This window comes from Pholcus phalangioides, unplaced genomic scaffold, assembly GCF_987345545.1.
Source record: "Pholcus phalangioides strain wild (caught in Gottingen) unplaced genomic scaffold, Ppha-v1.0 ptg000010l_1, whole genome shotgun sequence".
NCBI lineage: Eukaryota > Metazoa > Arthropoda > Arachnida > Araneae > Pholcidae > Pholcus > Pholcus phalangioides.
The window spans coordinates 27469643-27497460 of record NW_028301603.1 but is presented as its reverse complement, the minus strand read 5'-3'; the positions used below and the strand labels follow the sequence as shown (position 1 = coordinate 27497460).

General features: G+C 34.2%; 1 protein-coding gene across 7 annotated transcripts; it reads left to right on the top strand.

The window, feature by feature from the left end:
* Positions 1-49: 49 nt before the first annotated feature.
* Positions 50-27293, top strand: LOC149081186 (RNA-binding protein lark-like). 7 transcript variants are annotated; one of them, XM_089237978.1, is made up of 10 exons: positions 50-190; positions 2416-2449; positions 4473-4592; positions 6439-6522; positions 9335-9399; positions 9832-10203; positions 13859-13891; positions 17512-17574; positions 21399-21507; positions 27111-27293. In XM_089237978.1, the coding sequence occupies exons 2-8, from the start codon at positions 2438-2440 to the stop codon at positions 17513-17515; spliced, it is 690 nt and encodes a 229-aa protein (XP_089094104.1). In that variant the 5' UTR covers positions 50-190; positions 2416-2437; the 3' UTR covers positions 17516-17574; positions 21399-21507; positions 27111-27293. The 7 variants fall into 7 exon arrangements, with proteins under 7 accessions (XP_089094104.1, XP_089094105.1, XP_089094106.1 ...); XM_089237979.1 differs by having other exon boundaries at positions 21399-21511; XM_089237980.1 differs by lacking the exon at positions 21399-21507.
* The last annotated feature ends 525 nt before the right edge of the window (positions 27294-27818 follow it).

Genomic DNA, 27818 nt, shown 5'->3' with positions numbered 1-27818 from the left:
ATCCTGAATCCGTAGTGAAGTCATCAGTACCAAGTCGTTACAAAGGCCCTGATCGTGTCTTCTGATTTTGTTGTTGAGCCATTTTCGCCGTCTCCCTAACCTTATTATTGTCGCCCATTGTTTGTTGTTCGTCTTGACCGGCAGAATTGCGAGTTTCGTTTGACGTTTGCTGGTTGACATCCGATTCGAAGTAAGTGCGGAATTTGAATGTATTGCCCGTTATTCGTCGCTGAATATAACTGCCGCGTTTTATGGAATATAATTTCTCCTCATTGTCATCGTCTCCCTATCGTTCCACGTTCTCCTAAACCTCACCCACGTTGTTTCTTGATTATTAACACATTTCACTAACGTTGCATTAGCGTATGCGAAATATAAACCGTTACTTCGAGGTTGTCACAGTTGCGTATGTTGCTCGTTAATACAATTGCGTCGTTGATTGACCGGTTGTCACAATGTACCGTCTGTGATTGCGGTCATTGGAGTCTACGTTAAAGCTGCGACGATATGCATATGATTGAATATTTTTTGGTGGAAATTCGGAAGAATTTGAGCTTTATTAGGTGTGACATAATTCACAATCGAACAAGGGTAATGATTTTAGATGCTGTTAACTATGGAGAAGTCTGCTGGTCACAATCGGGAGTCGAAGCTTTCTTGCAATTCGTAGAAGCGCGCTCATTGTTACGCTACGGGCAGGGTTGGTAAAAAGAATTTTTAGTTGAAACCTGTTTTTTGGTGGAAAATTGATCTAATGTATTAAGCAATTTAATTGCAAAGCTAACTTTTGCAGCTAAATTGTTTAAGGTATCCGACTACCTTTCTTGTCACTTTTCTTTAAAATTATTCTGAGTGAACTGTGACAAATTTTGGTCTGTCTTATATTTTCTTTGAAAAATACGTTTTTGTCAAATTTTAGACAAAATTCTTGTGATATTCGTTAACACGATTGCAAAAAATGTTATTAAAGAAATGCCTTGTGATTTTCACAGTGTATTTTTAGCTAGTAATGTTGCAGGTTATGAACCAAAATTTAAAGGATTGCATGATATGTTCATAAGTTACACCAAAATATGTTTAAGTGCGTGTGAATTTTTTGAAATTTCATCCTACACTTTGTCTATAAAACACTAATTCAAAAAATATATGTGATAGACTTTAGATTTTCGTTCATAACCTCAACAATATATAGCAAAGTATCACATTAAATTATTATATAATCGTCCTGATGGCCGGACGAAGAGTCGCCAAGGCCGTCAGACACTACGGATGCCGGAAAAAAAACATCAGCGTGCAAACCATAATAGAATCCACCAAGCATAAAAATCGAAAAAAATATCAGTAAAAAAACTACAGCTGGCCTATTTTTTTAATAATAAAAAGAGCGGGCCATAAGGAATTCCGGGCATAAATATTCTATGTATTAAAACTAAAACCTGACCCGGATCTTTTTTTTAACCCTCTGGCTGCTCATCCCGCGATTTCCACGGGCAACTCAAATGTAGCAAAATCTGCTCATCCCGCGATTTCCGCGGGCATGTGTTTTTCTTCCTTTATTGAGGAGCGCATCCCGTTTTTTCCCCGCTTAACCACTGAAATAAATTATATACAGTATTAGACGTTTCATTTATGTTTTAGCCAACAGATATCGTTAGTTGTCCACTAAATTGCGGCATTTGAAGGCACGTGGTATTACCGCTCAAACTTCACTTTTTGAGTGAAAAAAATTAGACAATTTTTGAAGCAATTTCGGTCCAAAAATTGAGCAGTCAGAGGGTTAATAAACGGATCCGGGCATGTTGAATAAATAAATATTCTATGCAGTAAAACTAAAATCGGGACCCTTTTTTTTAATAAATGGATCCGGACATGAAAAATTCTGTAGGTTCATTTTAAATAATAAAACGGAAGGCATGGCAATGGATGAATAACTAATAAATACAATGAAATAATAAAACTGTATAATAAATCCGTAATGACGTAAGCTACAGCAGGGAGGAATAATAATCAAAGAAATAGAGATGCGCTGGAAATGGAACAACGGCTGCTTAGAATTTTTGAATCACACCAGAAAGGTGTTAAAAAATACGGCAACCCAGAGAAGCATTATGATGGTCTTGGCGACTTATTGCAAGGAAGAAGTCACCAAAGTCGTGGCGGACCATACTGCATTTGTTCCAAAAGGGGGGGGGGGGAGATTATACTATAGCTATTCCAGAAATTTTATGGTTGTAAAAAGAGGACGAGAGAAGAAACGAACTTCAAGAAACAAAGAAAACTTTTTTTTATTAATGTAGCCCAAGGAAAACAATTGAGTTTTGTTGGTACAATCTGTTATGTTTTGTAATTGTCCTTGATTATTGATTCAAATGAGTTTTATTAATTTTTAATTTTTTGTTTCTCCCTTTGGAATAGATTCTCAGCAAAAAATTTAAATATGGCAACTCCAGTAAGTTCATTTTATTAATGTATATGTTTATATTGTAGTGAGATACTCTTCCATTATAACTATACCACTTAGCACCTCTCTGTCATGGTGAATTTTTTTCAAATTTAGGCCTCCTGTTTATTTTTAAATGTTTTCTTAAGTGTTCATAATATTTTTTTTGCAGGGGAAAAACTTGCCAAAATGAACCAATTTAGTGTCAAAAATTCATGCTATGCTAATAACAGAAGAGTATCTATAGCAGGGATGCAAGGCTGCACTGAAACTGTTAACTTGCTACAAGTTGCATTGAATCCCTGCTCATTTGTGCCAATTCCAGTTTGTGGTATGGGTCGTTTTGAAAGCGCTAGCAAGTTTTCTGATTCTAACAATGAGTGCAGATCCGGAAGGGTGCAATTGCCCATTCTAAAAGCTGAATAATATGGGGGGAAATCTGCCTTGTCCATGAAATATGTGACAATTCAATGAACCTATGCAAAACAGTTCGTCCATCCCAACACATTACCCTGAATCCATGGCTGTCTGACAGTCGGTGAGGGTCAGAGTGTGAAAATCAATGCTTCTGAAAATTTTCTTAGTGTATGTACCATGTACTGGGTACACCTCCTGCACGTACATGGTGTGCTGACTGTTGGAATTGCAAAAATCTGCTTGCACTATGTATATGTTTGCAATATGATTTTTTCCGTTTTGAAAATATACTAGTTCATTATTAGCCAAAATTTGTCATTCTTATTACATTTTCCAACGTTAGGTACATTCTGATGGCATATCTATAGGTGGTATAAGCTGGTACAGGTGGTTTTTTTTCAAAAACCTCATAAAAGTGGCTTGAATATATATATATATACTGAATTCCAACTGTCTCTTGAACTCCTGAAAAATTTGCAAATTTCCTGAATTTTTACTGTAATTAAAAAAATTCTCAATTCCCTATGAAAAAGTCTAAGAAAAGGTCAATTCCCTATGGTTTTTTTTCCCAAAATGGCATCACATGCATAACGTTAGTTGTGATATTTTTTTTCAATATTTTTAGTACACCAATGGTCAAGCACCCTCAGTTTTACCTTCTAGAGGTCATTTACTTGTAATTTTATTGTCCTGGCCATCTTGTTAAATTGCTGTGATGGTAACTTATATGCATGATACCCTGAACAGTTTTACATGTGGTCTGAAATTCCTACTAATGAAGACATAGGAACTCAGTTCGACAACCATGAGCATATTGTGGGTCACATTTTGAAAGTCACAGTTTCAGGATAGTTTTGATAACCAGCATTCATGCTATCAGTGGCTATTTCACCAAATGGTGGCAAAATGTTGCGTTTGTAGAGATATCACTGAGCGTGAAGCAGTTAAACAGAGCGCCAGACCCATTTTTTAATAAATGGTCTACATCTCCATCATTGTGACCACTATTGGCGTGGTCGATTAAAGGGCTTTGGGTATAACATTTTTTTTTTTTTAGTATTGAAATACTACAGTTTTGCAGTTCCCCAGGAAAAGCTTATTTAGATTTATAACAACACTATTTTCTTACGCACTCTGCCATCACACGCAGGATCCATGTTTGGCAAACTCACTGTATCATCAATTTTTTTTTTTTTTTTAAATCTTTTGTATTTTCTATCCAACTTCCCTTCTTATATCATTGGTTTTGCACTTTTCTTCATCCCTCTCTTCTATATCATGATAGTTCTGATATTTTTTCTTTTCATTTTACCTTTTGCCTTCAAATCATTTTTTTTTCCCCTCATGAATTCTAGCATGAAAATTATACAAATCATCTGTAATTTTATCCAAAATTACCAAATTATATATTCTCAAAAATACTAACATTGATTATGTGGCTAAATGCGGTTATATAACATCTTTAATCTTCCATTTGATTATGCATATTATAATTAATCTAACTCTTACTAGAGATATCACTAATGATGGTAGGATTTTTTTTTTTTAAATTTCTTTGAATGAGTGGTCTGTTCCAGTGCGGTAGGTAATAGCTTATCTGTTTTTCCTATTTCAGAGAACCAAGATATTTGTTGGACATCTTCCTGATGGTTGTAAGAATGAAGACTTGCAAGCTTTGTTTGAAAAGTATGGCACTGTCAAAGAATGTGATGTTATAAACAAATATGGATTTGTGGTACGCATTTATGATTTGTAATCAATATCTAATATAGATTGTTGTCTGCTTTCCTGGTTGCCATGGTGACTAAAAAAATTGTATCGGTGCTAAAAATTTCATCTGTGTAAATTGCTGATTGTCTTGATTAAAAAATTATGATGGTGTCTATATAGGGAGGTTATCTCAAATCTCTGAACTAGGGATGGGATGAATAGTGATTTGGCAGAATACCAAATATTCGACGGCCAAATATCAATTTCCTTAAAATTCATCGCAAGTATGAATAAAACTGATATTTTTATAATTAAAAATAAAATCATTGCTAACTTTAAATGATTGAATTGTAATTATGCAATTTATTATTTAAATAAATATAAAAATATGACAATTGAAAGGCTTTCATTGTCATGATACTGACAATAAAATTTAACCATATATTGTATTTTAATATTACTTACAGAATCAATTCTTGTCAACGCTTTTTACCAGTTATACATCTAATTAGAAGAATGTTAACCAATATTCTCTCTTAACTAGTCCGACATAAAATTTACAATTTATTTTCTTATTTTTCCCCTTTAGATGCTCTTTGTTCCTTTCAGTAACTCTACATATTTTGTTTGGGTACATTCTTGAGTTAGTGAACTTGTGTAATTCATGCTCACGTTTTTTTTTTTTTAGTATTAAAATACTGCAGTTTTGCAGTTCCCCAGGAAAAGATTATTTAGATGTATAACAACACTATTATTATAACAACACTTCTACTTTATTGAAGGGGATTATATTTTTAATTTCATGCTTCCTTATCCTAGAAATTCTCCCTGACATAACCTCTTTCACAAATCGATATACACCACTCAATAAAATATAATCAGTATATACATTTTTTATTTATGGAAGAAATCCCAATTAATATTTTGTAAAATTAGTATGTTGTGCTTAGATTTACAGATATTCTGCCGAACCGAATATTTGACTGAATAGGCCAAATACCAAATAGTGGCAGAATATTCATTCCATCTCTATTCTGAACTGTTTGGAAGAAAAATTATTTTGGATCACATTTCTCATTAAAGTCTTGGTTCCTTAAGAATTTTAGGTGATGACAATTGTTTTTTTATCTGTGAAAGCCCTATGTGTTAACATTTCCCACAACTTATTTTTATAAATAAATTCACGAATATAGATGAATTCCCATTAAATCCCAAGGAAAAAATGCAAAACAGATTTTACTGTTCATGCATAAACAAAAAACTGACAGTTGCCAAACATTAATGAACTTAAGCTAAAAATATATTGGAAAGTAGATCAAAATACTATAACTCGTGCTGCCATCTAGTGAGCATAATTTGAACCACACCTGGAACTATTGGTGTCTCTATATAGGATTGGAGTTTTCTAATATTTCCAATACCTTTACAGGACATGGGTATTTTTGATGCAAAGCATTTGCAACAGGTCAAAGATGTTGGTCAGTGAGCATATATTGTTTAAATTTTAGTGCCCCAAAAATCATGAGGCCTTAGACAAATGCAATACTTGACCATGGGTAAATCTGGGCCCTTCCCTTATCATAGTAAAATGCAAAGCGTTGTCAGCCTCCTCCCAGAATTTTCTATAACAAGCCGCCACTGATATAAATACATAATTGTCATAAATTACTCAATTATATTTATATTGGTGTATATAACTTGCTTTCTTCATACTGCGAAATAAAAAAAAAATCCTGAAAAAAACTCAATCAGTTGATTTTTTTTCCTGGAAAAACTGCTAATTTGTCAACCCTCAACATGAGTGACTGAAATTTTCTCATGGGGTTTTATTTTGTGTTAGTATTTTGACTTTTCTTATGTCTATTTCTTAGCATATGAGTACACCAGAGGAAGCTGATGAGGCCATAAAAAACCTGAACAATTTCAATTTGAATGGCTCCTCCATCAGTGTGGAAGTGAGTATATGAAATTTTCAGTCATTATCCTGCTAACTAAGTTTATTCAGATCTTCACATAGTATGAAGTATTTTAGGTTTTTGATTTATTATATACATTACGCTCGTGATCATATGACTACAGTCAAACCTTGCTGCAGTGATACTTGATAATAAATTCCTTTGCAACATTTTTTTTCTTATGTTGAACTCCTTTTGATACAACAATACCCATTATGATACCCAACATTAACCCTTTGCTGTCCAGAGGTTTTTCCGGTACTTCATTGGTACTTTCCACTCCCTAGATCAGTGGTGCGTGAACTTTTTGAAGCGCGCCTGCCTTTTGAGTTTTCCAGGACATTCCGATTTTTGGCCAATTAATGTGATTTCCCGAAAGCACTTTTCTGAATGCTTTTTTCAATTTTAATTAAGTGATATTAACTTCCAAAGATATTCAGTTTTTTTTATATCCTATAAATACTTTTTTTAAATGTATTTAGGGTCCTTGATGCAAGATAGAAAGATAGCGAGTTGTATGGTCCTTGATTTTTGTATACAGGGTGATTAAGAAAGAATCATCCGATCTCAAAATTGTTCTTGAAACACAGGAACCTGAAGGGTTAAGATAAATCCCTCCTTTACAATATTTTTTTATATCTTGCATGGAATTGCCTTCATTTTTTTATTCAACTTGGTGGGTTTTTTTTCAATGGTGTCATATTTATAATTCAATTAGAATTTTTTTTAAATGAATACTTGGAAGTATCATATGATAGTGCACTAACAATGCTGATATAAAAGCAATTGATTCAAATACACCATGAATTTGATGCCTTATAATGCTGCTTCTATATATATATAGCAATCCTCCTACAATATTTTTTCTTGCTCTGTGAAGCACATTTATAATTATGGTTCGATTTCTCTGAAAATAAGACTATCGATTCTCTGGCAGGTTCCCGGCAACATGGAAATTCAGGGAGAATTAGGGAATCGGAAAATGGTCAGGGAAAATATGAAATATTTGTCAAAAGTCAAGGGTTCAACAAGTGTAGCAGTCATTAAAAACTTCTGTCTGGATAGAAAAAATAATTCTGTATTTATTACTTCATGGTCTTGGACAGTAACATTCATCATTCAAAATTATGGTGTAAATTGATGAAACAACAGTTTGCGTTACAAAGCAGTTGGATACATAGGCCTATTCTAGGTTTGGTGATTCTGATGTTACCCAATAGCATTCAGTTGTCTTCTGTGTTTTTAAGGCATGAAGAGGCATAAACAATATTTATAATGCTCAGCAAAGAGCTAGAAATAGAAGTGCTTCATTTGTCTAAAATGATTACACTGGCATTGAATAGTAAAATGTGAACCAATCCCTTTAAAAAAGGATGGACAGTAAAACTGTCTGGTTCACCTTGCCTTATTTACATCGGATCTTGTAATTTACACATTTTGCACTGTGCTTTTGAAAGTGGTTTCGAAAGAGCATCATTGTTAAAAAACATAAGTCTTCAAAATTTGCTGTGCATTGTCGAAAAGAGTTGACAGACTCTGCAGAGAGACAGAAAAAGAATTGCCTGTGGTGTTGCTAAATACACTGTTTTGGCCAAAAATTGGTTTTGTAACCAAGTCATTTGTCCTTTTGCTTTGGCTTGAGTTAATCATATAGGATACTGAAATAGTGCTATTAAAAAAAAATTAATTCAAAATTAATTTTTTTTTTAATTATTTAAAAACTTTTTTTTTGGGGGATTTTTTCCATTATGCTATGATTATGTTGTCTAAGGGGGTTACCCTCCCCCATCCTACTTTTTAGTCCTGCATTTTCCTATTTTTTCTCATTTTTTGAGTGGGAGCCTTGCATTACTGTCATCACTAGAGCCATGGCAGCTCTTAAGAGAGAAACAGTCAACTCGGGTTGGATTGACCTCTGGCCACAATTTGCGCTCTAGGACAATGCCCATAATGTGATTATGGTTGTCTTATTTTAAATATGGATAGCTTTTCGATTTACCCCAACATGTTTAAAGCAACATTGTTACGTTAGCAAAACATGTGGGTGGAGGGTTCAATGATATAGAAGAGAAGTCGAACAGCTAATTAATAGCAATTCAGAGGCGTTGACCGAGGAGGAATTAATGCAGCTGATTGCTCATGAAACAAGCGGTACCAGACAAAGATCAAAAAGAAGTAAAAGACAAGTACATTGGGAGTAACGGGAGGGCTTCACAAGTTCAAATCAGCAATAGATTATTTTCATGATATAGATCCCTCTACATGGTATGTTCTTCACGTGTGGAAAAATTGGTAGAGAAAGTCTTGTCAACATACTCCAACATGATATGAAGAAGAAACGGCTAACAGAAATTACAATGTTCTTTCGGAAAACATCACTAACAATCAATCACTGCATCCTCTTTTACATTCCCTTATACTTTTCCGTCATTTTGCTGTTCTCATGGTGTTCAGTAAACGAGACAAAACAAAAAAAAATGGTTCTGATTTATTCACAGATTTCTTGTATTTTCCCCACTTCCAGAATTTAACCCCCATGAGTACAGGGAGGGGGGCGGGACAACTATAATTTAGAGTGATATGGGATGATTTAGAATTATATATGCGCATGACAATGGGAAATGATTTTTGGTCAGGGAAATGATCAAGCAGATTTTGCTAGGAACCCTGTCTGGGGTTGGTGTCAGTTAAATGAATCATCAAGTTCTTACTGTCTCAAACATGTTAATTATGCATGTCATGTTTTTTGCTATAAAATTTAAATTTCCAGTATGATTATGAATAATTTATTCATATGGTTTTCGCCTTTTAGCCATCAAAGAGCAAGCTCCATCCTGAACCAGGTGCTCCGGGTCGTGCCAAAACCAATATGATGAGGTGAGCAAAATGTCTTCAAAAGACATGATTTGTATTAATGAGAAACCCTGACAAATAAAGCAATAAAGGAATGGCTAAAGCCAGGTTCACACTGGCTCTGCTACATGATCTGAGCTGCCTTAAACTTTTTTAGGGATGGCTATGTAAAATCAACTAATGAAATAGCTTGCGCTGTTAGTCACTAAACCAGTTTTTCGTGTATGGATCTGGGGCTTCACAGTACTATAGTAATTCGCGAGGAACAGAGATTGTCCCATAATTTTTGTGCGATTATGGATAGTTATCACTCTTTAGATTAATGTGATGTTTTCTGTGTGGCCATCAAGTGTAATTTGTATGTTAATGAATGCCTTGAAATCTATGAGTTAAGTTGCTGATTTGTTGTAGCATGTCAAATATCCAAAATTATGTATATTTTACAAATTTTTCCAGGCGAGGTGGTGGACCAAGGAATGGATATGAAATGGGTGGACGTGGCCCTGGACCTTCTTACAGAGGCTATCCAAATGGTTATCCAACACCATTTTCTGGTAATGGATATTATGACCGGTCGTATTCATTTGCTCGAGACAGAGCACGTCCTTACCCGTCTCCTTATGACAGACGAAGTCCTGTGATGGTTCCAGTCAGGGAGGAATACATGCGTCGTTCGTTGCCTCCTCCACCTGGTACCAGTGACCCCTATGGCAGGCCAATCCCAACTTTGACCACCAGGGATGATTTGTATGAACGTCGTCCTATGGCTTCTGATAGGGCAGATTATTTGTACTCCAGGCGATCACCGCCTCAAGCCTCTATGTCACGGTATAAAAAAATTTTAAAATCAGTTTTTGCTATATTTGTTTAAAATATTCATGTCTCTTAGAGCATTTGTTTTTTTTTATATTGAAATCTTTTAGTTTTTGTTGGGAAAAATTAACAAGCCAATTTTGCTGGGAACCCTGGATTTGATTTTAGTGCAGTAATGACAGGTAAATTCATCCTGCTATTGGGATGATTCACAACTTTGTGCTAATTGGCAATGACCAGTACAATTTCATATTTTTCCAAATAAGGGAAAAAAATCCCTAAAAAAAGTTTACTTTCAGAGATAAAAAAATCACTTTTTATCAATCTTTATCAAAAGATTATCAATCTTTTATTTGTTTTTATATGGAATTCAGATCCTGGCAAAATTCTCATTCTATGTTATTCAATGGTATCTCAAAATAGATTTCGGTGTTTTCATTTAATTTTAAAGCTATTTCAAGTTCTGTATTAATTTGTATAACATATTAATACATATTCTGTATGTTGGAGGCAAAGTAACCATGTCACAAAAGGGAAATTTTAAAGGATGGCAGTTTAGAAATTTTTTTTGTTTCTTTCTATACAGCTTGCTTGTTAAAGTGAATATCTGTTATTGAAATAAAAAAAGATTTATTGTCCTATACCTCTATGTAGTGTAACATAAGTCCAGCAAATTAACCTTTTAATGGCCAATGTTCCCAATTAGGAACATTGGTTTTATTAATTGCAAAAAATATTTTTTTTACATGAAAGCACTTGATTTTTTTCCTGAATGCATGAGATTCCGAACTTAATTTATAAAACAAAAATTTCATTAATTTTGGCACTTATGCCATAAGTTTAATTTTTTAAATCACTTATTTTTAAGGAAGAATTATATATATATATATATATATATTTTTTTTTAATGTTTCTATGGACATGGGCAAGTCCAGAAAACATACAGGAAGAAAAAAAAAAATTCATGTATTTTATTACTTATCTCTAAACTAAATAATCAGGACAGGAAGTAACAAAAAAAATTAAAAAATCAATTCAAATTTTAATTTAGCCCATAAAAGATTCATAGTGTTACTCCAGTATCAAAAAAAATCAGCATAGTGCCCTTTACCTCTGACATGCAGAATTAAGTAAGGATAAATGTATTTTATGACTCATTTGCACTGTATAAAAACACTGCGCTTTTATTCGTGCAAAATGTCATGCTTCAAAATTTTCAATTCTTTTTAATGTCAGTGAAAAAACCACTTCGTGTTTCCGTGTTATGTAAAAGTATCATGTTTCTGACAGGGTTGTTTGGTTTTAACTAAGCAGTTTTCTTTTAAAAACCAGTGTCTTTTTTCAAAGAAATCACAAATGTGGCCTAAGTATAATTTTTCTCCTGAAAAATATCATATTGGTTTGTTATTAGCCAAAATGATTAATAATTCTTACCGCATTTTCTATCCTTGGGATGCATTCTGATAGTATATCTTTAAATGGTGTAAGATGATATAAAGTAGTTTTTCAAAAAATCATAAAAGTGGCCTGAATTTTCTTTCATATTAAGTATCTTAGTTACTGAAGATACTTGAGTATTGAAATTTGTTCTCTTACTGCATTGTCTAATTTCAAGCTACATTCTGATGCTCCATCTTGGGTGAATTCATGAATGATGATACGCCATCACACGTGGTGGCGTATTACCTCACAGGTTTTTTCCCCTTCACAAAGAACCAACAATAGTAGTGACTTCACTGGCATGCTAAAGGCAGGCGGTCTTATAATCCAAAATCAGACCAGCTGCTTCTTAAGGGGACAGACCAGTATACAAGTAGTTATATTACCTCAGGCATTTTCATTTTCTTTCCATAGGAAGCAGCACATCTTGTACTGTATATTGCCACCAGGCTTAATATTGAATTATAATTATTTTTACATATTTTCAACATTACCCCTAGTTAATCAAGGTTCTTCTGTACAGTAGTAAATGCCCGAAATTGGCCAGTTCGTTAAGTAGTCTGATCCTTGTCCAAAAAAATTTTCGGTTTGAAATTCCTTGGAATATGGACTGGGTCACCATTTGGTTAGGATGTACCAAATGGTGTAAGTGATTTATGAATAATAATCAGCTATATACGGGGTGATTGTAATTCTGATTCCAAAACATGAATAAGAACTGCTGGTCAGAATGGCTTGAAAATTTGCATTGCATGAAGCAATGGAATTTTCTTTGGCGAAAAAACCCCCTTTAAAATGCTTTAATTAATAGTATTGAAAGTAACTGGAGAAATCATCTTTATTATATGGTTGATAATAGGATTATTTCTCAAACACAAAATAATTTTTTCAGTTAAGCTATAAAATAATTAAATTGCGAAAGTTAGTTTTTATTAAAATGTAAGAAAGTTTATAGATTAATATGGGAATTGTGTTAATCACATTAATAAACATTTTATTTTAATTAATCATTAGAAGTTTGGTTGATTTTTCAGAAATTTTATTGTTCTTAATGTAAATGTTATTAAAATGAATAACCGGTTTCAACCAATTAAACCAAAAAACTTTTTTTACCAACCCTGGTTTCTGACCAATATATTTTTACAGAATACCGAAATGCATGTGAAGATGTTTTGTGATATTTAAATAAATAAAGTTTTGCACGAACAGTGACAATAATTGATATTACAATGCAAATATTAAACACAAGATCCTTGTGAAATGGTTTTTTTGCTAAGATGTATAACTTTTATTCAAAGACGTGAAAGATGGATGATGCCAGAGTAACAGTGAAAACCTATATACATTTAGTAGATAATGGACTAACCTCGGGACTGGAGATGCGGGGGGAAAAATAGGCATTGAAAATCAGCTAAAAATTTTAATGGATCAAATTATTCCTCGGGTGCATCAAAACGATTGTGGTACAACAAAAATGACCAAGTGATAATAGCTATATGCCAGAAGTATAGTCCATTTTCATCAGTGTTGACATGATGTTATTAATTTGCAGTACTTCATTACATAGGACAGTCCTATTTCAATAAATAGGTTGAAGCTGCAGCAAATTGGTAGAGGACCACAGCAGTTCTGACATGCAAATATTTGAAATATTCATTTTGTAAAACAAAACAAGCTAGTTCCATAGAAAGTCATTTAAAAAAATCTTGAAATGGCTTTTAAATTTCCCTTTTGTTACATGGTGTCCTTTACCTTAAGCATGCGGATACAGTGATTTATTTTGTAATGTTTTCCTGACAAATGAGTTGGAAGGTGGTGGAAAAAATGTCTGTTATTGTAGTGATTGTTTTTTTCTCTCTAATGATGAGAGTACAAAAAATAATTGGTTCATAACACAAGTGCTGATATAAAAATGATGGAAATGGGTGTTTGGGCGATAAAAAAGATGAGTGAATCTATTTTCTAGATTTTTCATCTTTTCCTTTATTACTTATGAACAAAGATTCCAGTTTCAGAGGCTTTTTGTTGGAATGCAAACTGCACATCATCCAGATTTGTTGCCAAAAATCTGTATGGGGAATTAGGAGCTCTTACAGCTGAATTTTAACTTTTTTTTCAAGGCTTTTCTACATTTCTATAAAAAATTGATGTGTATCAAACCAGTATTGTTCTTCAATATGATTTTTAAATTATTTGAGCACATGTTCATGTCTGAATGTATTTTTTCAAGGGCTTACTGGTATGGGGATAGTTACATGGAGAGGTAAGTTACGATTTTTGTATATTTATTTCTGTAATATTCCTCAGCACAGTCTCGTGATAACGCTATTAATCTTCCTATAAAGTTTTTATAACAGTTTACATGGCTGAGGACAATAACTCAGTTGCTTGGATTATAAAGGCATGAGCTTGTAATGTTTTGTGATTGTCAAATTTTATGTGAGGTAACCTAAATATTTTCAATTAGTCTTCCCATCCAAGTCCTTGAATGTTTTGAATCAACTTTTAATTTATCTATTGCGGTCGTGTTTTAGTTTTAGTCTGTTTTCAATTGTCTTATTACATTCTTAGCCCATTCTTGGGTTTTTAACTGTCAAATTTGTCTCTCATTCATGCCATTCTCACAAGATTTTTTCCCACAACAAATGACTCTAAATTTGATTCTTCGCTCTAAACTATTTCACTGATGAAGTTTTGGCAGCAAATATGGATGATGTATAGCTTAGGTCCTGGTATAAAGTCTCCAAAATTGAAATATTTTTTACATTTAGGAGCAATGGAAAGGATACAAGTGGTGTTTAGTTATTGACCAACATCCATCCTTGAGTAACTAAAGAGGGGGGGGGGGTCATAATTTCATTTCTTTCAATTAGATTAGGACCACATAATATATGAAATTTCTTGTGAAATTAACGTATTTTTGCTGAAATAATTCTTTGGAATTTGGTTGTTTTCCGTTTGAGTATATTTACGCATTCAATAAATAATACGAATGATCTGTGTATCGTTTTCAAATACTTCTATATGATTGTGGTATTGATCATCAGTCTGGATGCTTTCCTGGCACCCAGTCATTATTATATTTCCTCTAAATGGTTTTTTTTCTTTCTGTGCATTGTTATGCTTTCAGTATTTTTTTGTGTGTGTGTTAAGATTTTAATATATGTATAATAGACGAAGGGAAGAATATTGCTGTTATACAGTGAACGTACTTGCATGAAGTGTGTATTTTATGCCATGAGAAAAAACCCCAGTGTTAGTTGTTGCGAGTCGGGGGAAATGATAGGCACGCTTACTCACACGTCTTTTTTTTATTTCCTACAGCAGTGCCCATTCGATGCCGCTGACCGCTACACGCCGACCCGCATATTACTGAATACATCGTTATGCCGAATCGCGCTCCCAGGAGTGTTTACCGTTCACTCATTCATCCGCTGAAAGTTTGCTTTTTTGAACGTAAAGATCGCTGTTTAGGAAAAAAGACAGTGACTTATTCGATTCGTCTTTTAGAACATTACATTTAAAACCGTCATGTATTCTGTCACAGTATAGTATGTGCCTCTGTGTAATTATTCCGTTTTAATATGTACGTAATTGTGGATGCCGTGCAGTCGAGAAGTAAATAGGAGAACTCGTAATTCTAGCTAAGTTTTATCTTTTCACTGACGTTAACTCATGATAAGCATTTGTCTGTTTTCTCATCACAATAAATAAGTTTTGTCTGTTTCTCATCACCGTGTTTTGACGTAAACAATAAAACGTGTCTCAGTAAAATGCGTTTCCGATTTTATTTAAAAAATCAATTTTAATTGAATATATTTTAAGTTGTCGATTTCAATATTAATTAGAAATGCAAGATACTATGAGTTCGCTGCGTTTTGTAAAAGTTTTTTATACGGTTAGTGCATGTGCCGCGTGAATAGTTTTTGCTTCTCGATCACCACACACTTTAATTTTCAGTACATTTTTGTGATTTGTGCAAAGCATAAATTCAGTTGTATCTAATGAACATGAAGCAATGTGGACTATGCGATCTCTTTAATTGAGATTATCTCACTGGTGTTGGTTGATGCAAATGGACTCTCTCATAACGAAGTCTGGAAAAAAACAGTGAAACACTTCATTATATAATACGCTATTATATCCGCCTTAAAACTGGCGTGCTTTAGTAAAATGAAACATGATTTGTGCATGCACAATACACAGAAGAAAATCACAGGGTTTAAAATTTAATTAGAATCTGTGTGGTATTAGTTAGAATATTAGTGGTTTGTTTTCCTTTTTTTTCCTGTTGAAAGCATTTTCACCTAATAAGCATGTAAAAATTTAATGTCTCTTTCATCAACTGCTGAGTCAATGAAACCATTTTTTTCTGTTTTACTTCCGTTTGGAAAGAGCTGCTTCCAAATCATTTCATTCTTTTTCTTTATATTCTCCTTGAAAATTTTGAGTTCATCATCCAAAATCTTTCTCTTTGTTCTTTATAATCATGAGTAACAAATTTTAAAAAAAATTGTGAATATTTAGCTATGATTATGGGCACTTATTGGCTCCCACAAGGGTTGAATGACAGTTCCATGCCTGCTTTCTCCCCCCCCCTCCGAGGTAATTCTGACTTTTTTTCCCCCTATTTTACAAATTCATTATAACAGGCTCTTCCGCAAGATATGGGGGAATCATGCCAAGAGATTGATGTTTGAAAACCATATAACTGGTTCTTCAGCCACGACCAGAAATCAACACAATCAGTTTTGTTGCCCGTAGGACTGTTTAAATCAATCCGTGTATTTATTACATGACTGGATTTGTATGACCCATCTCGAAAGCCCCTATGATACGTAAATTTGTGTTTTGATCAAGAACCCCTGCGTTATAGGCATACTTTCTTGCAATGAATATAATATAGATAAGCGAGGTGAAATTTGTAGCCTATGGAATAGCTGTTATATGTGAAAAGTCATATCAGTGTTCGTTATGAGCGAGTCTGGCTGTATCATCAAGGAATTTTTTTTCAGGTGTATTACATTATACAGTAATACCTCACTGCTACAACAATACTCGATGATCCGTAGAGTATTGTTAGATCGAAGTTTCACTGTATGTTAGATTTATAGAGTTACAAAAGCATTTATTTGCAACGAAACGTTTTCTAAACTATATTTTGTTTAACTAATGGGGATTTATGATGCAGTTTCTGAAAAACACATTTTATAATTAAGTAAATCCTAAATTTTCCTTGGAGCTTTACTGACCTCCGTGTGTATAAGCAGTGTTCTCCTCAGAACATTTTATCCGATGGGCCACTGGGATTTCTTCATTAAATAGATAAATTACGATTTGTATGTATTTTCACCAGGGCTTGTTAGTCACCAAAGTTCTCTACGTGTGATCACAGTCCAAGGATAAGACAAAATTTCACACAATGTTGAGAAGCATTTTTAGATAAAATAAATGCTTCGCTCTCCTAAGAAATTATGCTGGCAACCAAATGTTTTCATTTGTCGAGCTCTGCTTTGTACGCAGCTTGCATCCCAAAAGTTTCCTTACCACATGGGCACTGTTCTCTAATACATAGCAAATGTGTGACTTATGCATCAAATTCAATTTTACCTTAAATTTCATTGAGAAGTGAGAATACAACTGTAAATTATAGGTCTCTCTTTTTTTTTTTTTTTTAAATAGTTTTTGTTTTTCATTTAAAAAAAACCTTTTTTTACAAAACCACCCTTTGAAATTTTGGAGAGGAGTTAAAATTACTCTTTAAAATGATTTTTCTGGATAACACTGTATTAGTTACAAAACAATTTCTGAGGAGAACACTGGTATAAGTATAGTTATCATTATACAGTATTGTCATTGCAACCAGCCTTCTATTAATTGCAGCTAACGTCTTACCAGTATAAAACAATGGCAGGACCAAACTGAATTTGAAAATATAATCAGATGGTAAGTTTTGTAGTTTTTTTTTCAAATCAATTGAATTACTATATGAAGCAAATGAGAGTTTATAATAACATTCATGAATTAAATAATTTTTTTTACCCACAATGCTATGCAGTGAAACCCCTCTTTTGCGGACGTTGGGAAAACAAAAAAAATTGTAAAAGAGAGGATAACTGTTAAGCAGGGGGTTAGGAATGTATACTTAATACACTGAAGAGCCAAAAAAACTCGTCCACCTGTCTAATATCGTGTAGCCCCCCCCCCCCCCCGAGCACGCAGAAGTCCGTCGGAATGCACAATGGACATGAATGGGTGCAGGTGATCAGACAGGATGCTTACGTACCTGTCAGAGTCGTATCAGGGGTCCCATATCATGGCAACTGCACACACCCCATACCATCACAGATCCTCCACCAGCTTGAACAGTCCCCTGTTGACATGTAGGGTCCATGGATTCATGAGGTTGTCTCCATACCCGTACACGTCCATCAGCTCGAAGCAATTGGAACCGAGACTCGTCAGACCAGGCAACATGTTTCCATTCTTCAACAGTCCAATGTTGGTGTTGTCGGGCCCAGGCGAGGCGTAAAGCTTTGTGTCGTGTAGTCATCAAGGGTACACGAGTGGGCCTTCGGCTCCAAAAGCCCATATCGATGATGTTTCGTTGAATGGTTCGCACGCTGACACTTGTTGATGGCCCAGCATTGAAATCTGCAGCAATTTGTGGAAGGGTTGCACGTCTGTCACGTTTAATGATTCTCGTCAGTTGTCGTTGGTCCCGTTCTTGCATGATCTTTTTCTGGCCGCAGCGATGTCGTAGATTTAATTTTTTACCGGATTCCCGATATTCGTGGTACACTCGTCAAATTTCATCACTACCACGGAGATGCTATGTCCCATCTCTTGTGCGCCGACTATAACACCACGTTCAAGCTCACTTAAATCTTGATAACCTGCCATTGTAGCAGCAGTAACCGATCTAACAACTATGCCAGAAACTTGTGTTATATAGGCGTTGCCGACCGCAGCGCCATACTCTGATTGGTTCCCTATTCCTTTATTTGCATACGCATGCCTGTACCAGTTTTTTTGGCTCTTCAGTTTATAAATATAATGTAAATATAATCTGGAATTATATTTGATGGGGTGACTATTAAGATGGGTTTACTGTATTTTTGTGAGGAAATCAACACTGTGCAGTATAATCTGGGTTTTTTTTTTTACCTGATTTTTCCCTATACACAGTGAATTCCTGATTTTTTTTACACTCGGGAATTATTGAAAAATTCTTTTTTTACATGGCAAGTTAAACCTGTTTCAGATGGATGCTGTTGTTGGATAAGAGGTGAACTGAAACAATTTGTCAGTGAAAAAATGATATTTATAGGTCTACTAAATTCCCAAAAATAGCTGTATTGTATGAGTTTGATTGTACAATATTCATGTTCCTCCAACCAGATTGGAAATGTCCCCTACCCTTCCTTATGATCATGTGAAGTAATAATGGGAATAGGAAATTGGTTTCTTCCCCTCACCATAATTAAAAATATTTTACTAGTAAAAAATTTGTGCCCTCTTCCTTCAGGGCGGTAACAAGGATTTTCGTTGGGGGAGGCAAAACATTTTCTTCCCCAGCACTATAAAATTTGATTTTATGACTTTTTTTGTTCTCGCCTAAATGTTGCCTCTAGTTTTGTCCTGCCCTCTTGGTTTCATGTCGGGGGAAAAATTATCCAGTAGCATATTGTTGAGTTTATTGAAAATTAATTTCACACATTTTAACTGAATTTTCACCACTTTTCAAAGTTTTAAAAAGCTTTGAGAGACAGTCGGGAGTTTTTTCAAGATGTAAAAGTGGGCAGTGTTCTTCAACTGCCCAGTTTAGTGAAACGTTTCATCCAATTCATGTAGCTGTGACTTAACTTTAGCATTGGTTTTTTTTATTTGCCTTAACCATCAGCAGGTCTGAATAATATTTGCCCTATTTCTGCTGGTCAGTGAAATTTTTCTAATTTTCACTGGTCTTGAGGTGAAAAGGTTGAAAAACACGCACTGATGAAAACCAAGAATTGAAAACTTATCTCATGGAATTTCCATCTAAATGCTGTGTTGTGGATTTTTTACATGCAGTAATACCAAGTGCAAACTTATATTGTCATATTTCAATTAGGAGGGACAAATATTTCCGAAAATCTCTTCCAGAAAATTTGTGCATCGACCTTGGAAGTCTGGGAAATTAAAAATTGTCAAATAAAATGAGAAGTATTTGGCATGGGAACATGCTGCGTATTAGAATCATGTATACTGTTATTATTTGGGTACTCTTATCTCTAAGTATGGAATGTACCAATAACATGTAGAAAGTTTTCCTTAGTTATCAGGACTGGTTAATGTTATCAATTTTTTTTTTTTCGTCTGAAAGTTTTTCTTTTTTGAATATTGTGAAGCTAAGGTTAATCCAGATTCATTTTTTCCCATTCAAATTTTTTTGTAATTTGTACTACACATTAGACCAGTGGTACTCAAATTTTGGAAGCTCGCAGTCCGGTAAATCTCCTTTGTGTAAGTGAAATGCTCAGTGATGCTCACAACTAACAAGAAATTAATGGGAAAATGAAACCGTGAGTGGTGGCCCGGTGTGACTAGTGTTAGGGCCTGGCTGTTGAGAAACACTGTATTAGACAGTTCCATTCAAACTCCTCACTGTTCTGGCTGAATAAAAAGACTTCTAGCTGGGGGGGGGGGGGGAGAGATCGGGAGCAATTGAAAAAAGAACATCATTTTGCAACCAGTTATGTTAGAAAGAAAAATGGTATACTATTTCCATGCCTCTTGTTTAACCAAACAGGATATATGGTCATCTCACTAAGACTTTTCCGGGTATAGTTATTGATTGGTTAGTATCAGAAACCTGGAGTCTGGTTGTGATCGCATCAATTGGTGTGCAATGCATATAAATGTTTAGGTAAAAAATATTTTCAAGTGTAAAAGAGATTTGGAATTATATTTCTTTTGTTCAGGAAAGTGTTACTCATAGTAAGTCATACGGACAAGAAAGGTTTCTTCCTCACAAAATGTGAATAAAAACTGAAAATGAATTCCCTATTTCTGTGGTGATGAGCAATCACAAATTTTGTGCTTTCAGAATATATTTTAAAGATAAAATTACAGTAGACTCGCATATATCAGACCAGGGTTATGTCTGATTGCCAAAATTGCTGTATTACTTTTTGGAAAATCTATTTACATAGTGACTCAGTTACATCAGACTCAGTCTGATTTCTCCACGGGCAAGTTGGGCATTTGCCTAAGGTAAAATATATATTGGGCCTTCCAAAATTTCGGTATATATTTGTTGACTAACATGACATCTTTGACAATTATTTGCCACGGCTCAAGGCGGAAACAACCTGTGATAATGTGGTTGGATCAAGACATCTTTGCTCAAATTTCACAATTTGAGCAAAGATATAGTAATCTCTATAGCATATCCCTGGCAGTATTCATTAAAAATGTTACTGGGGTACTTTATAGAGTGTGAATATACAAATTAGTGTACAAATATTCTATAAACTGAGCCAAAATTCTAATTGTTGGCAATTTAAGGCACCGCTTTTTTTTTCTTTTAGAAATCAAAAGCGCACTATTAATATCCACTAAATGTTTTGTTTCGGGCTCTCAAAAGCAACATTATTTTATGCTCAGCCCCAGTGATATTTACTCATTTGTGTGTGTGACATTTCTTAGGAACACCAGGAGAGTAAACATAAAATTTTTGTTTTACTAGAAATGTAGGTTAGTGTCTATTCTTTGAATTTGTCTTGCAGAGAAACACGCTTCTGAGATGTGCATAAAGATGTTGATCGGCAGAATGTTTCAGTTGCAGCACAGCCTCGTCTGATCAGAGCAAAGATGGTATCAGCATGCATGCCGTTGGTATGTAAGTTTTCATATGCTGATACCATAATTCACTGTAAAAATGAATGAAATAGTATTCAGTGATTTATATATTTTTTATTCAGAGTAATCTCTAACACTGGTGCAGTCTTGTGGGTGCTCTACAGTAAAGTTTCAAATATTTTGAGGTGAAAATAAACTATCTTCATACACTTTAAAATATGGTAGTCAGGTGGCATACAGCTCCATATGGGTAAAAGGCTTACATCCTGGATGGGGCAGAGCCTGGGTCGTGTCTGGTCTGACAGAGGTGGCACACAGCACAAAACAGACATAACTCTGACAATATAAATATGTTTGGGACAACGCATGCAGGATGAATTTCACCTAATCTGCCAAACAGATGGGGGGGGGGGGGTGATGGATAAGCCATAGTGGAACATAAGACAAGTGGTGACAATATGGTGTTTTATCTCTTACTGTTTTAGAGTTATGGTAGATAATGGGTTATTAAAAGAAAGTCAAGTGTGGCAAAACCCCCAAATTTGTGGAGTTTCTAGAAGACACCGTTTTTCCGAATGTATAGCTGCCAAGTCTTCCGGATTTTTTAGAAGGCTCCCAAATTTCTACTCTATCTCCCAGACTCCTGAAAAACTATCTCCCGAATTTCATCAAGTGATTGTAAAAGATCCCTTCATTTGGGAAAACAATTCCCAAGAATTTAACCAAAAACCAGCTACTTTATAAGCATTTTGTAAATTGTCGCCATTTTGTCAAATCGCAAAAAAAAACCCCACTTTGGGGGAAAAACACAAAATTAGCCAATCAGCAAGCGTCAATCCAGCCTTTCGAAATCCAAAATTGGCACGATCATGTGTATCTGCTTTATTCATGTGTCTCGTTTTTGGGTCCAATGGATATGTTTTTGTTCGTGAGATTTGATTGAGGGTTAATTTCACCTATTGGTTGTACAGTGTCACAATTTTTGCAATAGGAAAATATATCTAAAATTTCTCTTTTACTAATGATGAATCCTTAATATGTTATAAAAGATCCCTTTTACATTATTTTTGCACAGAATTTGAATCTGCACGAAAACCTCCAGAATTCTCATTCTCCAAAGTTGGCAGCTATGAGAATATCTGAATTTAATGGCTAGCTGTAAGTGCTAAAAGATTGGAAGAGTGCAAAATCTAATTATAGACAAAATCTGTAACTTGCTGAAAAAATCTTACCAGGTGTCGCCACCTCTATCAAAAATATCTATTTATTGGCAAACTTAATTCTGCGAAATCGGCAACGTGTGAAATCGAGTTGTTGAAAACCAGAATTTTTTTTTAGTTTTCAGGTTTTGAACGACCAATTTGATAAATTTTTTGGTTTTTCCGATTCCGGCGATTGAACCAATTGTAAAGGAGGAATGCCCCATCTCTGCAGTGTGTCTCCGCTTTATGCAAACTGGCTGTGAAAAGTAGAAAATTCCCTGAAAAGAATTTTTCTTTTTGGTTAAAGATTCAGCGGGTGTAGTAGTAACTAGATTATGAGCGATAGAAGATAACTGATTTATTGATTAAAAATAAAATATTTATCAATTTTATTTTGAAAATTCAAACTACAAAATATTGAGGGAATCATTCAACAACAGTGAGTAGTTAAGAAAAAAGATGAAAATATTCACCACATGTTTTTTTGTTTGCTTAAGGACAACTTAAAATATTTTTTATAGTTATACAATAATTATACTAGGCCTATATTTGGTTTTTCCAAAGGCTAAAAAACCAAAGGTACCAACCCTATTGTTGGAATGCATCCATTTTGTGATCTGAAGTGATTTTCAATTTTCCAAATCCATCCAACAGATTAATTATTAATCTATATATAAAATTGATTTTCTGTGTGTATGTTCTCTATACAAATCTACAATTTTAGATCGATCGTCAAATTTTGCATATATACCAAATGGGACCCGACTTCAACGATAGGATACTTTAAGATTTTTTTCGTCAGAGCAAGGCAAATGCCCCAAATGGGCAAAAAACTGTCGGCAACAATGGTTTTTGATCCTCAACAACCACTTTCGAAACGTTTACTTTGGTTATCGTGGTTCCCTAGCAATGCGTTTCAGATGTGTTTATGCCTTTACAATGGTTTGTCACTTTAACTCGGTCATTGTACAATATGTATAATAGTTTATGCCTTTAAATAGTTTGTCACTTTTTCAATACTCCCAGTATTGAAGCTTTTCGAATAGACGTCATAATCATCAGCATTGCTTTGAGGGTAGAAATTCCTCATAGAAATAAGTGTTAAAATTGTCGATTTTACTGTAGAAATGCGGAAATTTAGTGGGGTTTTCTGTCACATCCATAATTTTGAAAACTGTGTTGAATTCTCAATTTTTGAAATATTGAGTTTGCTTGGAGATACGAAAATTAGGCCCAGAAAATTAAGTGTGAAGTAATTAGCTGGACCTACTTTTAAGGTGAATATTCTTGCAATAGCATCGATTTCTACTTTTTATTTATATCTTCTCAAGCATCAAAATTAATGTCTCCGTATTGTCTTTTGATATTCAACTGCATAAATTCATATAGTTTAGGATGTTTTAAAATTAATTATGGGCTCGTGTAAAGTATATCAGAAATTCCACAGCTTTAATTAAGCATTTTTTTGAAGCAGAAACAGGCATATGGATAACTTAGGAGGGAATCGAAATACCTGAGCACCCCTTGAAAAAGGGGAGAAAAAATATTTTCATTTCTACGTTTCTTTAAATCAAGATTTGTTTATTTCATGAGCCTCACAGGAAGTTGCCTTATTGGGTAACTTGTACACGGTTTGTATGTCCGTCAAAGAAAGAGGCAGATATCACCTGAGAGAGAGATCCAAAAAGCCTCATTGAAGAAAGCCTGGGCAACGCCGGGTATTACAGCTAGTTATAAATATTATTAATTAACGAATAAAAAATTTATATTAGCTTCATTGCTTATTCAACTAAACCCTTTCCAGAGGTGACTGGAAAATAAGATGAATTCGAGATCTCTTCCCCCCCCCCTTTATACTTTATGGCAAGAATGGCTAACAGCTGACTCATGAGCCCCCGAAAAGGTAAAATGATCAAATTAAAATTAATGATTTGCAAGGTGCTGGATCAAATTTGTGACCATTATTTGAGCTATTCTCGTTCAACAGCGGAAAAACTACTTACATTCATTATTGTTAGTGTCGAAAATAGTTTACTATGTTATCACCAAAGCCTGGATATTGTTGTTCTTAAAAGTTTATGTTCGATATGTCAAAAGTTTTGACATCAAAATCATATGTAAATTTTTTCTCAAGTTTTTTTTCCTCTCATTCATATTTCATCAAAAATAACAATTTGTCTTATACACGATTTATAATTCATGAATCGGTTAGGAACACTGGCATTATGGAGCTTCAAGGGTGAAGCTGACAAATCTCCGACTTGGGGACCCGAGACGAATCTTATCAATTTTTGTTTTTCACAAGAAATTCATATTGAAAGTCCCATGAAGAATCTGGTGAGGGCCCTGTTGCTAGATGTGGGGACCATGACTGGCATACTGGGAGGAAGAGAGAATAGGTTTTCTTCTGGTAAAAAACAAAAAATTAACTCTCTCCTGAAAAATATCTGTATGCATGCCTATGTTTAGGAAGTCAAAAAACTTCTTTTGCAATCGATATTCACGTAATCTTTTCCGTTGTCAAGGAATTTAAAAAATGAAAAGTTATCATTAAAATGCCAGAAAAGAAAAATTTCCAACGGTGAAACTAACGGGAGATATCACATGATCCAAAAAACCTCATTGAAGAAAACCCAGGCAGCGCCAGGTATTATAGGTAGTGACAAATAAAACAATTTTTTACTTGATTATTATTTAATGATCTCCACTATCTCAGCAATAATAATTCAGCATTACAAATGCTCAAGTTTCAGAAATTTGCATTTTTCACAGAAGATCATGTAACTGAAACCGCATAACTTAGGGTAGTGTAAGTCTGGGGTATTACTGCACAATGAAAACTCACTACACAATGATACTTTATATAGAACACAGCTCCCGAAGCTCTATTCGTCACCCGAAAAATTCTTATATCTCCCGAATTTCAAGTGATTGTAAAAAGTCCTTACATTTGGGGGAGGGAATATTCATAAGGAAGTTACCCAGAAAAAAGACAGTTGATTTTCTTTATGCCCCAAATTATATTGCAAATGTAATGTAAATTATGACTCGTTAAATTACAAAAAAAAAACTTCCTATTTGGAAGGGGGGAGGAGATGGACAAAATTTGTCAAACAACCAGCATATATTAATGCGGTCTCTCCACCTGAAATTAGCGAGATGATTTATGTCTGCTTTGACTATATTTCCCCCATTGAGTGGGGCCGGATGCCGTTTTTTTTTTTTTTCGTTCGCAAGATTTGATTTAAGAGTTGTAATGACAGGTAATTTAACCTACTAGTTGGCCATGATTGATGACTTGGTGCTATTTGGCGATGGTTTGCACGATGTCACGTTTCTACAAAGCCAGAAAATAACTACAATTTTACTATTTTTAATGAAAAATCCCTTTATTGTTTTTTGAAAAAAAAAAATCCTTTTTATATACATACTTTTTTTTGTGCTGAATTTGGATGCGCACGAAAACCTCCCAAAATCTTATCCAAAGTTGGCAGGTATGAATGATATAATAAATCAGCCATAGGTGGAAAAACCACGGTAAAACCTGTCCCGGGTAGATGAAAATATATTCGTTTTCCCATCTATCTATGCATGTAAGGTATTGTTATGCATTTAGTTTTCCATTTATTATGCAAATGACATAGTTTTGAACTCAAAAGTTTGGTTTAATCATCAATACACTCGAATCCCGTTATAACGAACTCCAAGAGACCAGAGAAATCACTTCGTTATAACGAACTCCAAGAGACCAGAGAAATCACTTCGTTATAACGAAATTTCATTATAAAGGAATTTCAGGTTGTTTGCATTGTTCCTATGTAAACTTATTTAAGGGATTAGAAAAGTGTTCGTTAAAATGAGATTTTTGCTGTAACTGTATTCGTTAAAACAAGATTCGACTGTAATGTTGAGGGTGTGTAAGTTTTCACCATAGCTAGAAAAAACTATAGTAAAAAACGTCCTAGCAATAAGTTTTTGTCAAGCATAAAACAAACCGATACTTCCCACATTAATCTTTCTAGTATCATTAAAAAAAAATAATTGATGCGAAAGAATTGTACATTGTTATAATGACTCCTCATCTGTAGGGAAACGTAACAGATTTTCCCTACAGGTTGTAATGGAATGATCGCTATAACATGGGCCATTATAACGAGCATTGACTGTATCTCTATTAATTTGTAAGTGTATTTTTTTTTTACCAAATTACTTCATAATGTAACAGTACAAAGTTGATTGTTGTAATTTCTCAAGTCTCAGTTACATATAATAAACGTTGAGTCAATTTTTTTTCATGAAAGTATTTTGCCCAACCCTGCTCATTTTGGCTGCAGAGTCCTTTCTGGGACACCCTGTACATAATATAACCCTAAAAATTGTAGCTTGTGATTTGTTGTGATCAATTTATAGTCTTATTTTCATTTTATTTTGCTATAGCATGTGCAGGCGTATTCGCTCTGACATCAAAGCTAGGTGACCTCTTTATGGTAGATCCTTGGAATATTCTGTTGTTGAGTGGAGTCTCTTCCAAGGATGATTATTTCTATAGATATCTGTCGACTGTAAATCAACACCAACTTGTAGAAAGAAAAATAAAAGACTCACTGTTTCAAATTGTAATAGTTTTTCCTCGATTCTGTCTAGTAGTATTTTTCTTGCAGTTTTAATGTTAAATTTATAGGTGGGCACTTGCATTTCAAATGCAGATGTCTTTTTTTTTCAGTCACAAACTTTATTCAGTCAAATTCATTCAAAAACACAATACAATATAATGTGATATATCTAAACATATGCAAGTGTATCGATATGAGTTGTCAAGGGTAATTATGCCAGTACTGACAGCCAGGGTTGTTTGGTTTAAACCAAGTGGTTTTTTTCAAAAAATCAAATAAAAGTGGCCTAAATATCATATTGGTTCATTATTAGCCAAAATGCTTCATTTTTACCACATTTTATATCCTTGGGGTACATTCTGATGGTATATCTTTAAATGACATAAGATTTTATAACTGGTTTTTTTTAAAAAGTCTCATAAAAGTGACCAGAATATATTTTTCATATGAAGTATCTTATTCAAAAGCCAAAATTTCTCATTCTTGCCACATTTTCTAACCTTTGGCTAAATTCTGATGCTCTATCTTTAGT

Excerpts from the sequence above, each read along its gene's own strand:
- LOC149081186 (XM_089237974.1), top strand. Across the intron at positions 4,593-6,438 it reads TAAACAAATATGGATTTGTG|CATATGAGTACACCAGAGGA; the intron begins GTACGCATTTAT and ends TCTATTTCTTAG. Across the intron at positions 9,400-9,831 it reads GCCAAAACCAATATGATGAG|GCGAGGTGGTGGACCAAGGA; the intron begins GTGAGCAAAATG and ends AAATTTTTCCAG.